The following is a 14,006-nucleotide window of genomic DNA, read 5'->3' as shown; positions in this document are numbered from 1 at the left end:
TTTCATAAAGTTGCTTTGCTATTGCCATTTTGAAAGCACTCGTGCTTATAAGTTCTGTGCAGTATACTCTTGAGAAGTTTTGTGGGTGATAAACACCTAGAAGACAGGATCTGTCTTTCGTTGATGAGTGTGATTAATTATGTCCCTGAAATATTAAACCAAATTCTTTCAGCTGACTGGGACGGTCTAAGAACTCAGGGAAATATTTATGCATGAAATGATACAACTTCTTGGATTTTTTTTTCAAAATAATCTAAGCGAAAGGAGGGCAGATGTATAAATGAGTCAAAATTAGTCTTAGGCTGATAAATGCTGAAGTCCAGTTCATTTTACTATTTTTTCTACCTTGGCACATATTTGAAATTTCTCTTTTTTTTTTTTTTAAAGAAAAGAACTCAGCTATTTAACACATTATTTTGGTTCTTCTTGAGTCTCAACCACAAAGACTTTGAGGTCACCCTACTTGGCCTGACCCTGACCATATGGTCATAACCAAAGTCATGGCTATCTCTATGTTTAGCATTCGTCCTAGGAGGGTGTAATTTTATTATTGTCCTCATCTCTTTCCACTGAGAGTAGATGAGTTCTGCCTTGAACACATTTTGTATCCCTGTATAACCATAATGTTCACTCACTCCAACCTCCCACAGGTTTCCGGTGATGGCCATATTCATTCATACAAACAGGCAAAAATCCCCTGCCCTCAAAAAACTCAGAGAAACAGTAATACCTTCTGCTTCTTCATTAGTGTTCTCTGGCACACCCCAGTTTCAATGTGTGATTTTTTTCAAAAAGAAACATCCAGCTTTGTTATATCCCTTTTTGTCAAGCCCTCTGTGAATGTCCCTGATGAGAATGTGAACCCTACCACCTGTGGAAGAATGAGCTTCATTTTTACTGCATATCCTCAGTGATTTGAATAATGGACAACTAAATAGGTCCTAAGGGAAAATTTGACTGAAGAAGTCTGTGGTAGGCAGACTGCAACCTCCCGCTTCCCAAGATCTCCATGTCCTAGTCCCAAGGACCTGTCAGTAAGTTCTGTCACACAGCCAACAGGACTTTGTAGCTGTCATTAAAGTTGTAAACCTTAAGATAAAAAGATTATCCTGGATTTTCCAGTTCAATTGCAGGAGCCCTTAAAAGCAGAGAACTATCTCTGGCTGGAGGAAAGAAAGATATAGCACAGAAGTCAGAAAGACTGGAAGCTGGAGGAGGACCTGCCCTGCTCTCGGTGGAAAGGATTACCTGGAGAGCATGAGAAGGAATGTGGGCAGGTTCTAGGGGAAAAGACAGTCCAGCACTCACAGTCAGCTGGGAAATGAACCTCATCCAGACAATCCTAGTGAGCCTGGGGGCACAATTATCCCCCAGAAACGAACATGCAGACATCCTGAACTGAGGTAATGGGACTCAACAGAGGACTGAGGTGTGCCTGGACTTCCAAACTGCAGAACCTCAGGATAATAAATGGGTTTTGTTTGAAGTCACTACATTGGAGGTAATTTGTTATGACAGCAACAGAAAACTAATATGAAGTCTGTTTTAAAGATAACTAGGAGAGTTTGGGTTAATAGAGAGGCTCTTGAAATCTACTTTGCTTTAGAAATAAGAGCCCACTTGCAGCTGGTGAACCTGGAGGATATCTGAGTACTTTGGGATACAAAGTCACTGGGTCTTGCTCTTTTCTTCTTCAGAACAGCAGTCACATCTCACTGGTAAGCCTTCCTAGGTGCAGAAATGTACTTCCAGTGGAGACAGCACAGGTCCTTGAAAAAGTGGATGGCATGGAAGGTCCTATTTATATGGTTTACATTCAGATGAGGACTTGGATAAATTGAACATCTGATTGGATTTGAGAGAACATTTAAATGAGCATGAACAGTACCACTCTCTAATTGGATAAAACAGCTAGGCATGTCAGCCAATCAGAACACAGATACTTCCAGCGGCCCTTCAAATAGCGCCCCTAGCGCCCCTGTCTGGAACTCTTGTCATCAGAATGAAGCTGGGTTACTCACAGGAAGGCAGGGACTTTTCAACATGGGGAAATCTATAAATATGACTCAGTGTTGATAGATGAAAAAAGTTCATAATCATTACTGGTAAAAAAAGAAATAACAGGGCTTCCCTGGTGGCACAAGTGGTTGAGAGTCCACCTGCCGATGCAGGGGACACAGGTTCGTGCCCCAGTCCGGGAAGATCCCACATGCCGCAGAGCGGCTAGGCCCGTGGGCCATGGTCGCTGAGCCTGCGCGTCCGGAGCCTGTGCTCCGCAACGGGAGAGGCCACAACAGTGAGAGGCCCGTGTACCAAAAAAAAAAAAAAAAAAAAGTATAAGAATATTCTATATACAAGATCATGTGATTTGCAAATAGAGATGGTTTTATTTCTTCCTTTTCAATCTGGATGTTTTCTCATACTTAAAATCCTAGGGACTGTATTAAACTGTTCATTTCTAATCTAGGCTAATGCTGTATTCTATCATTTTTTTCTAAGTATCTCTCTTAAAAGAAAATTCTTTAATTGGATTGAGATACAGATTATAATAAAACTTTTATAGGACATATATATGTAATAAAACTTTTCATAACTAAATTGTTATTTTAAATGAGTTAGAGATTTTTAAGGCCTGAAGTATTGAAGAAATGCCAGGCCTCCAGGAAAATTACTGCTAAACTATTAAGAAATATAAAATTCTACTGATAAACAAATTCTCCTAAAATAAGGATGAAAGAAAACCTTTTTTTTGCCTTCTGAAGAAAATATAATGTTGCTATTAAAATGAATAAAGATGACTCACCAAAGGGGAAAAAAAATTACAGACTGTAGTCACTTATAAATAAGGAAACAGAAATTATACTTTAAATATTAGCAAACTGATTCCAATGCATTCAAAAATGACAAATTGCAATTGGAAACTGCATAAATGGTGTTGGCTAGTGTGTTGGATGAGGTCATTTTACATCCCTTTGGGGATAAAGGGTGAATCCACCAGGATGGCCATAGGCGACATATAAGAAAGGAGACACATTAAAGTAGAGATCTATCAAGGAGTGTATTAGTTTTCTAGGGTTGTATAATGAATCCCACATACTGGGTGCTTAAGCAATAGAAACTTATTGTCCCACAGTTCTAGAGGCCAAAAGTTCAAAATCAAAGTGACTGCAGGGTCAGGTTGTCCCAGGGCCATAAGAAAAGTATTTGTTTCAGGCCTCTCTCCTTCATAGACAGCCATCTTCTCCCTGTCTCTCCTCACACTGTCTTCCCTCTGTGCATGTCTAGCTGTCCAAGTTTCTCCTTTAAATAAGGACATCAGTTATATTAAATCAGGGCCCAACTTAATGACCTCATTTTACCTCACTCACATCTGTTAAAGACCCTGTCTCCAAGTACAGTCACATTCTGAGGTACTGACGGTTAGGTCTCTAACATATGAATTTGGGAGGACACAATTCAACCCATAATGGAGAAGGAATTAATAAGCAATGTAAAACTTGTTTTCTGAATCCACCTATGTTGATATGTTTCCTGCTGGAAACTGGAGTGAAAGCTGATGGGCGGCACAGCTCTTCTCCTGACAGTGGAGGGAGCTCTGAAGAGAGCCATTGGTTCTGACGCTTGCTTGGAGCTGGTGTACTTGGTGCCCTCAGACACAGTGTACTTGGCCAGCTCACTGGGCAGGAGCAGGTGCATGCTGTCTGCACCTTTCTGGAAGTGATGGTCGAGCACCTATTACTAACGCACCAGGCAGGAACGTGCTCAGAAAAGAATTCGTCTCTCTTAAAAAAGACTTCCCCCTCTTCAGACACCAATCACAACCTCAGGATGTCACCTGTGCTTCTGACTGACTGGTTATAGATCAGAGGCTTCCGTGACCCCCTCCTCAGGTTCAATTAACTGCTAGAGCAGCTGACAGAGCTCACAGGAACATTTTACTTAACTAGATTAACAGTTTATTATGAAAGAGTAAAACGCAGGGACAGCCAGATGGCAAGGCATGAGGGAAGGGGTGCAAAGTTTCCACGCCCTCTCCTAGTACACCGCTCTCCCCAAATCTCCACATGTTCCCCAACCCTGAAGCTCTTGGAACTGTCCTTTTGGGTTTTTACGGAGGCTTCAGTACTAGGCGTGACTGATTAAACCATTGTCCACTGGCAACTGATTCAACCTCCAGCCCCTCTCCCCTCCCTGGAGGTGAGGGGAGTGGGACCCTCTAATCACATGGTTGTTGCCCTGACAACCAGCCCCCATCCTTAGGGGCTTCCCAAAATCACTCATAAAGATAACAAAAGACACCTTTATTGCTCTTATTACAGGAAATTCTAGGTGTTTTAGGAGCTCTGTGCCAGAAACAGGAACAAAGACCAAATATATACTTTTTACAATAAATCATAAGATCACACACAGTTTCATTGGCCTTACTTTCAGGGACCCCACCAATTTCTCTTTGTGAAAATAGGAGAAAACTCCCCTCCTGGTTCTAGCCAAGGGAGGAGAAAAGCAACCATTGTGAAATATACTCAGAATGTTCTCCACAACAGGGGAAGACAAGCAGAGCTTTATCCCACCAGGGAAGGGCATTTCTCTCACTCCAGCCCCTCTCACCCTCCTGTCTCACCTAAAGAAGGCAAAACAGCTAAGAAACACCCGTGAAGGTCATATCCCAGGGACACAAGATCACCAAGAGACTGAGATTTAATCACAGCATTATGGCACACTCCCCCTGCTCACAGCCTACCACCACCCTAACAGGGCTCTAGTATAATAAGAGCACATCAGGTTTGAGAGAGCTGTAAGAGGCAGACTATATCTGAGACAGAGTTCTTAGAGAGGCTCAAAGACAACAGGACAGACAAAAATAAGGACCTCAGGAGAATTTAAAGCTTCTGGTGCCTTGAGTTAAAATCAACACTAAACACAGCCCAACTCTAGTCCAGACCAGCTCCAATCCAGAATAACATAAATCCTCACACTCAAAGCCAATTAGCCATAGTTCATATTACCCAGTACATCGTGTCCAGCTTTCAACCAAAAATACTAACCATTTCAGAAGGCAAAAAAAGACATAGTCCAAATTCATAAAGAAGCATAGAACCAGACTCAGATATGACACAGGTGTTGGAATTATCTATCAGACCAGAATTTTAAAACCGTGATTAAGATGTTAAGGGCTCTAATGGATAAAGTGGACAGCATACAAGAACAGACAGACAATGTAGGTAGAGAGATGAAAATGCTAAGAAAGAATCAAGAGGAAATGTTAGAAATTGAAAACACTAACAAATGAAGACTGCCTTTGATGAGCTCATCAGTCAACTGTCTATGATCTAGGAAAGAATCAGTGAGCTTGAAGAAATGTCAATAGAAACCTCCCAAACTGACATCTAAAATGAAAAAAAATAGTAACAATAAATAGAAAACAGAATATTCAAGGACTGTGGGATAATTACAAAAGGTGTGGCATACATGTAATTAGAATAGCAGAAGGAGAAGAGAGGAGGGATAGAAGAAATATGTGAATAATGGCTGAGAATTTTCCAAAATTAATGATGGAGACTAAACCACACATCCAGGAGGTTCAAAGAACACCAAACAGGATAAATAGCAAAAAAACTATACCAAGGCACATCATATTCAACTACAGAAAATAAAATATGAAAATATCTTTAAAGAACCAGAGAGGGAGAAAACACTTTAACTACAGAGAAACAGGATAAGACTTCTCATCAGAAATTATGAAAGCAAAAATGTGTGGCATGAAATATGTAAAATGATGATATAAAAAAGTCACCAACCTAGAATTCTGTATCCAGCAAAGTTATTCTTCAAAAGTGAAGGAGAAGTAGACTTTCTCAGACAAACAATAATGGATGGAATTTCACCAGTAGACCTGCTTTGCAAGAAATGGTAAAAGGAGTTCTTCAAAGAGAAGGAATATGATGAAGGTCAGAAACACAGATCTACATAAAGAAAGGAAGAGTATTAGAGAAGGAATAAGTGAGGGAAAAATAAAATCCTTTATTTCTCTATTCTTAATAACTGATAACTGTTCAAATAGTAACAGCAATAATATATTGGATGATAATGAGAGCAGTGTTATAAGGGATGGAAGGGAGGAAATGGTAATACTCTATTACTCCTGTTTATAAGTTACCTGCACTACCCATGAAATGAAATAGTGTCATTTGAAAGTGAACTGAGATTTGTTATAAATCTATATTTCAAACTCTAGGAAATCACTTAAAAAAGCTTAAAAAGAAGTATAATTGGTATGCTAAATTGAGGATAGGGTATGGAATCATATCACAGTACAGCCATGAAAGAGATCTCTAAATATCCTTAACGCCCATAACCACTCTCAAACGACAGCAGTTACAAGTCTTCCCCAATTAGAAGTTGTTATTTAATGCATTTATAAAAGTGTACATTTATAACTATCTGACAAATTTATATATATTTTGATAATTTGTATATATTTTGGTAACTTATTTCAATATAATTGATTCTTTGCAATTTTTTATTTTATGCATTTAAAAACATTCTGAAGCATTTTACTTTATTCATTAAAAATATTTTTAAATATTATGAGCTTTATCAAACTACCAGAGTGGTTCATAGAACCAAAAAAAGAAAAAAAAAATTCTTGCCATCTATTAAAACTAAACAAAAGTGAAAACTCCTAAAAAAAGAAAAAGTTACAAAGGCTCATTAGGAAGGGTATTTAAGATGTGACAGAATTCTTTCTTACCATTGAGGCAGTGGGGGTTCACTACAGTGGAGATAACCTCAAGCTGAACCTCATAAAATGGATATAGACACAATGGAGACCCCATTATAAGGAACTTGGCTGGGAGAGTTTTTAAATTGGAGAATGGGTGCTTCAGAGGAACTTTCATGCTTCATGCATTCTATGGATGCTCCAAGGTAGGTGATGCTGTGAGGGAGCAGGGTGGACCCCATCCGCCCATACTGAGTGTCATCTTCTCTTGGGGTCCTTGTTATCAGGCCAAATGTGGAGTGCAAGCTTCTAGAAGTTTCTTCCCTCCTTGGCCCATAGAGGAGGAGGAGAGTGCTGAGGAAAAACAAGGGAGCTGTGCACGGAGGTGCAACACCCACGATGACGCCAACCGGAACCCAGACCCGACGCCCACCCCAACCCAGACCAGCTCAGCCTGCAAGCTGACTGGCGTGCTCCAGGATGCCAACCTGACTGTGGGGTCAAGCCCATGCAAAGCGAAAACAAGGGGCAGGCGCCTAAGCAGAATGCCTCACGGACCAATCAGAGCTTAGCCTGTCATCACGCTGCCCGGCACCTGGCCAATGGGAAGGCGGCAGCCTATATAAAAGCAGGCAGGCTCGGGCGTTCCTGGTGGCGCAGTGGTTGGGAGTCCGCCTGCGGATGCAGGAGACAGGGGATCGTGCCCCGGTCCGGGAGGATCCCACGTGCCGCGCAGTGGCTGGGCCCGTGCGCCATGGCCGCTGAGCCTGCGCGTCCGGAGCCTGTGCTCCGCAACGGGAGAGGCCACAGCAATGAGAGGCCCGCGTACCGCAAAAAAAAAAAAAAAAAAAAAAAAAAAAGAGGCAGTCAGGCTTGCCACTTACGCGTCAGGGAGCAACTGAGGAGGCTGTAACAGCCCCTTGGGTTCTTGGGATAGCAGAGAAATGGCACGAACAAAGCAGACGGCGCGGAAGCCCATTGGCGGCAAAGTATCTCGCAAACAGCTGGCTACCAAAGTAGCTCGGAAGAGCGCGCCAGCCACGGGGGGCGTGAAGAAGCCGCACAGGTGCTGGCCGGGCACTATAGCACTGCGCGAGATTCGTCACAACTGGAAGTCCCCAGAACTTCTGATTGGTAAGTTACCCTTCCAGCGCCTGGTCCGGGAGATTGCGCAGGACTTTAAGATGGACCTGCGTTTCCAGAGCTCGGCTGTAAGGGCACTGCAGGAAGTCTGTGAGGCATACCTGGTGGGTCTTTTTGAAGACACCAACCTATGTGCCATCCATGCCAACCGTGTCACTATTATGCCCAAGGATATTCAGCTGGCACACCATATCCACGGAAAATGTGCCTAAACTGCGCAAGCAGCCGTTGATCTCACCCCAAAAGCTATTTTAAGAGCCACTACCTGCTCACAAAGGGCACTGTGCACGAACCAAGTAGCGGGTGCCTTTTCTCTCCAATAAACCAGAGGCCTAGCTAGCTGTGTGTCAGCGTAGTCCCCTATTGGGTTTTGTTTTTGTTTTTGTTTTGCGGTACGCGGGCCTCTCACTGTTGCGGCCTCTCCAGTTGCGGAGCACAGGCTCCGGACGCGCAGGCTTAGCGGCCATGGCTCACGGGCCTAGCCGCTCCGCGGCATGTGGGATCTTCCCGGACCGGGTCACGAACCCATGTCCCCTGCATCGGCTCTCAACCACTGCGCCACCAGGGAAGCCCCTTACTGGGGTTTATTGATATGAAATCACTGGTTAGTTCCTAGTGTTTGAAGACGAAGAGATTTTCCCTTGCAAGTTAACCTTCAGAACAATAGGTGATCATTTTGTGTGCACCTGGTAACAAGTTTTCCAACCCCATAGAACAGTCTAAACTTGCTGAGAAACCCTACAACCACAGAGGTTCACCATGCTCCCAATAGTTGAGCTGTTTGGAGACAACCTGAGCATGGGTTTGAGGAAAAGAGTGTAAAGATTGCTTTTTTCCTACATTGGTGCTGCTTGGAAGCTTTTATTGAGGCTTTATTAAGTTGATAAAAGCGAAGCACTGTCAGGTCACTAGTCATACAAAGGGGACAAAATCCATTCCCTACTGTCCCTGTTTGGTCTGCACTTTCAGGATGCTTACAGCTGAGTGAAGGAAGTCTGTATGTAGAAGCAGTTAACATGCAGTGTGCTTTAGTGATAGCTCAATGTTGTCAGTATGCAAGAGTGGGTTTCTGAAGTTTCTTTGAGCCCAGTTTGTTATCCAGTAGACTTAATATTCAAAATCTTCATCAATTAAAATAGTGCACACAAAACTTTTTATTTAAAAAAATTTTTTTAATAAATTATTTTATTTATTATTTTTGGCTGTGTTGGGTCTTCGTTGCTGCACGCAGGCCTTCTGTAGTTGCAGCGAACAGGGGCTGCTCTTCATTGCAGTGCATGGGCTTCTCATTTATTGTGGTGGCTTCTCTTGTTGTGGAGCACGGGCTCTAGGCACGCGGGCTCAGTAGTTGTAGTGCACGGGCTCTAGAGCGCAGGCTCAGTAGTTGTGGCACATAGGCTTAGTTGCTCCGCGGCACTGTGGCATCTTCCTGGACCAGGGCTTGCACCAGTGTCCCCTGCATTGGCAGGTGGATTCTTAACCACTGCGCCACCAGGGAAGCCCAGTGCACACGAAACTTTTGAAGATTGAAACTAGTATCTTTTAAGTTTTAGAGTATATGTAAGTTAATGGGTGACAAGTCTTTGAAGGGCCATCTAAAAGCCAAGAGTGTCCAGGGACAGCTGTGTTCTGGTTCTGAAGTCAGTTCTAACCTTCAATACTAGACTCCTTTTAAATAAACCCAGGCCTGAACTCTGTGCCTTTTTTGTGCTTTATGAAGTCTTTATCTTGCAAGGAATAGACTCTTGAATTCATATGATACACCTAAAGAAAGCACCAAATCCTGACTGGATCTGCACATCACCTGGTGACCCGAAAGTAAAGATTTCCTGGAATGACATGTGGAATTGAAGCTTTTCCAGGATATCCAGACCAGGCCTGTTGGAAGTTGGTCGCCAAGCCTTTGGTGGTGACATACTGCAGATTATCTCCAATATCTATGATCTTGGTAACATATGGATTTCAGATTAAAAGTTCCTGAGACATCTCCCTCCTACCGCTCCTTTTTACTCAAATGTGACCTTAATAGGTTTCCAATCTGTGCACTTTCTTTCCAATGTGAAAGAAAGGACCCAGGAACGGTCCTTCCTGACATTGAGACAAAAAGTCACTGAAACTAAAAAAACTGACTCTTGATCAGCAGTGTTTTCAGAGAAAGATCGTGATCAAAAGAGAGTAAAGTAAAAAATTAATAAATCAAAACCTCAATTAAATAGAGTTAGGAGACCAGAACAGGGAGCTGTCATGCCCTGAGATGGTAGCAGAGCCCAGCAGGAAAAAGAAAGACTCTTCTTTCCCTTCAAGGACTCAGGCAATGGAAAGACATGGACTCTTTTTTCTTTCTTTTTTTTTTTTTTTTTTTTACTATAACCCTTCCAACTTCCTTTTCTCTATAAAAGCATTCATTCTCTTTCCCTTACCTTGTGGGCGTCTTGCACAAGGCTCACCACAGTTGCAGACCCAGAATTGCAATTCTCTGCTGATCCAGAACAAACCCATCTTTGCTGAAGAAAACCAGTTTATGTGTTTCAGGTCAGCAAGTTAAAAGGAAGTCACTAGGGTGGTCTGGGCCCTAATCTCACGTGACTGGCACGCTTAAAAGAAGAGGAGATTATGACATACAGAGGGTTGTGTGATGACACAGGGAGAAGACAGTTGTAATATTGTGATTTACAATTAGAAATATATATTTGGTCTTCCTCCCCATTCCTAGTACAGAAATCCTAAAACCTTTGGAATTTCTTAAGTAATTAGAGTGATAATGGTGTCTTTTGTTACTCATAGCAAGCCCCTTTCAATCACAACAGAGTTTATGTTAATGAGGTGATTTTGGAAAGGATAAGGGCTGGTTCACAGGGGAATCAACCCTGTGATTAGAGGTTTGGAACCTTCATTCCCACCTTGACCTCCAGGAAGGCAACAGCAGCTGGAGGTTGAGTTCGACCACCAATAGCCAGTGATTCAGTCAACTGTGCCTAGGTAATGAAGGCTCCATGATAATCCCTGTAGTACTACTGGAGATTTTCTAGGTTGGTTAACAAGAACTCATACACGTGCCGGAAGGGTGGTGCACCACAACTCCGTGGGAACAGAAGCTCCTGCATTCAGGACCTCACTCTGTGTATCTCTTTATCTGGCTGTTGATTTGTATCCTCTAATATCTTTTATAATAAACCAGTAATCTAGTGAGTAAACGGATTTCCTGAGTTCTGTGAGCAACTCTAACAAATTAATTGAACCCAAGGAGGGGTCATGGGAATTTCCATCGGTTGGTCAGAAGTACAGGTGACAACTTGGACTTTTGACTGGCATCTGAAGGCGGAGGAGTCTTGTAGGACTAAGCCCTTAACCTATGGGGTCTGATACTATCTCCAGGTGGATAGCATCAGAATTGAGTTGAATTGTAGGACACTAGCTGGTGTCGAGGATTGCTTGGTGGTGTGTGGAAACACCCCCTCCAACACACACACACACACACACACACACACACACACACACACAAACATTTAGTGATCAGAAGTGTCAGAGGTGAACTAGAGAATTGTGAGTAAAGGAAACACACAGAAGTGTGTTTTTCCATAGCAACTACTGTCTGCATGCCAAGGAGAGAGGAGGCCTCAGGAGAAACCAGGGCTGCTGACACTTGCATCTCAGACCTCCAGCCTCCAAGACAGGCAGACAATAAATGTCTGTTGTTTGAGCTGCCCTGTCTGGGGTATTTGTTACATAGCCTGAGCTGGCTAATAAATTTTAATAATTACAATTAAAATTAGTGTTAGTATTAGTTATTTCCCTCCCTCCCACCCAGTGGTGGATTTTTGGCTTTGGGGACAAAAGAGATTTTTTTTTCACTCTCGCTCTAGTGGACAGAGCTGAAAAATCATGAGACTCTGGAGCTGTTGGTCACAGCTTTTATTGTCATGTGGAAAAAATCAGAATAAAACAGCAGGCACTGAAATAGCAGAGATGGGAGATGAAAGACAGAGAAGGCTGGTGCTAGGGACTATGATCTCATTGTTCCCGGGGGGCCTGCTTGCTGAGAGCCCTGAGATCCTTTGATAAATGTACCACACTTTTAACCCGGTTCAAATTGGGGTTTGTCCTTTGCAACCAAGAGTCCTAAGAAATATAACACTGTCCTTATTGTGACATACGGTGACTGGATTGGTTTACTCTCATGATTCACAATTACATAAGATAAAGTATTTAAAATGCATTCTAACTTGAGTACAGCGAGCCCTGGTGGCCAGTGCCTAGAGGGCCCCATGAAAGGAAGGGCAGTGGTGGTGCTAGGAGTCCGTTCTGACTACATGCACACCTGCACTTGTTGGAGAAATATAATTAAAAACAAATTTAAAGTGAGAAGAGAAAGAAAATAGTTTATTCTTCAGTAAGCACAAAACCAGAACGTGATGTACATCACCGGCAACCTAAGAGACTACAAAGACAGAAAGAAGTCTCATTCTTTTACAGAGCTGAGTACATGCAACCCATTCAATACTTTAGGCACATTTTGCAATTTGGAGCCAGGTGATAGCTGAAGTTAAGCTCATTTCCTCTGGGGAAGTTGGGAGATGTGATTATGAAGAGGATCAGAATATGCCACCCCAAAATATGCCACTTTGGCACGTGGATTATTTTGAGTTGATGGTAATTGAGAATCAATAGATGCAGAAAGACACCTTCTCAGAGCTTCCCTTATCTAACTAAAAGCAGAAACTTCTGAGAAATTAGGATTGCCATAAAGCCCCTCCCTGGGGGAGTTTTATGGGCATGAAGAAGATGGAAAGTTGCACCAAGATGAGTGGACAAACAAACCTCATTAGACAACACTTACCTGCCATACATTTCCTACTCACCTTCTCACAATGTAACACCTTTTGGTAAAATGGTATATAAGCTTCTGACTCTAGCCACTTCTTGGTTTTCACTTTTCTGTGAGTGCCCCCAAGCATATAAAAGTATTAACATCAGTAGAATTTGATGTTAATCTGTCTTTTGTTAATCTGTCTTTTGTCATGTTTGCAGGTACTGAATCTAAGAGGGTAGAGGAAAAGTTTTTTCCTCCTCTACAATTACATTTCAGAGATGGCTTCCGGGTGCTTGGGGAAACATTCCTGAGATGTGAGACTGACAAGGTTAGCCACTGAAAAGATTTATATACATTTGAAAAGGACAGAGGGAGAAATTAGGAAACAAAAGGGAGATGGGAGTGGGGGGAAAGTGTCCCCTTAATTTCAACAGTCAGAATTAAGCCTCTTATTTTTAATTTGTATTTTCCCTTATACATCAGTTCTCTGCCTGTTGCCCTCATACCAGCGTGATGTGGGACATTCAAGAAATATTTGTAAAAATGCTGCATCAGCCCCAGACGTTCATGCTCTATTTGGACGCCCCAGGTTATTGGGATGAGAAATATATCACCTTCATGATAAACTAATTGGAAACAATCTTAATAGCTTCAAAAGGGAAAACTGTGAAGTCATTAGGAAGAATCAGATAGTTCTTACATGTCTTGATAAACTGTCAGGTTTAACAAAAGGCAAGTTGTAGAACAGCATGCATAATATGTCATCATTCAGATAAAAATAATAATTAGATGATTGAATATGTACCTCTTGAAGAATATACAAGGAATTCAATCTTAAAAGGGAAACTAGGAACTGAGAAAACCCCCGATTGAGGGAGACTCAAATTTCACTATAAACCTGTTGGAATTCTTAAGTTTTATACCATTTCTATGGTTTCCTTTCTGAAAATAAATAAAATATTTAAGTCACATCAGCAATGTAAATTCTGAAACATGTCTTATTTCTACTTTTACAAGGTAAGTATCATTCAAAATTACAGAACTCTTTACCTGAATAAAACCGATCCGGGTACATTTTTAAACAAAAGGCCAATGTCTGCTTTATCAGATGTTCCTTTTCCTGTTTTATGTCTAACAGACAACACCATGAAGTTACTTAAAATAAGAATCAGCTTTCCCCTTACTGTCACCAGTGTTTACTCAGCCAACAGGTCTTCCTGAGCTTTCACAGACCCCTTCTCCTCCATGGCACCTGCAGAAGACTTGTGCCTTGAGGTCACAGAATAACAGACCTGATTTATACCATGAAGCCCTCCTTCAAACCAAGTTTGG

The 14,006-nt window shown here is 42.1% G+C and overlaps 1 protein-coding gene across 1 annotated transcript; it reads left to right on the top strand.

Moving 5' to 3' along the window:
* Positions 1 to 7,395: 7,395 nt before the first annotated feature.
* Positions 7,396 to 8,076, top strand: H3-4 (H3.4 histone, cluster member; the record flags this gene model as incomplete). Its single annotated transcript, XM_082836719.1, has 1 exon — positions 7,396 to 8,076. Exon 1 carries the CDS (start codon positions 7,666 to 7,668, stop codon positions 8,074 to 8,076), a length of 411 nt encoding a protein of 136 aa, XP_082692845.1. The 5' UTR covers positions 7,396 to 7,665.
* Positions 8,077 to 14,006: the final 5,930 nt, after the last annotated feature.

This window comes from Leucopleurus acutus (assembly GCF_964270905.1).
Source record: "Leucopleurus acutus genome assembly, chromosome: 3".
Classification (NCBI taxonomy): Eukaryota; Metazoa; Chordata; class Mammalia; order Artiodactyla; family Delphinidae; genus Leucopleurus; species Leucopleurus acutus.
Note: the sequence above shows the minus strand (reverse complement) of the source record. Positions and strands in the feature narration are given on the sequence as shown.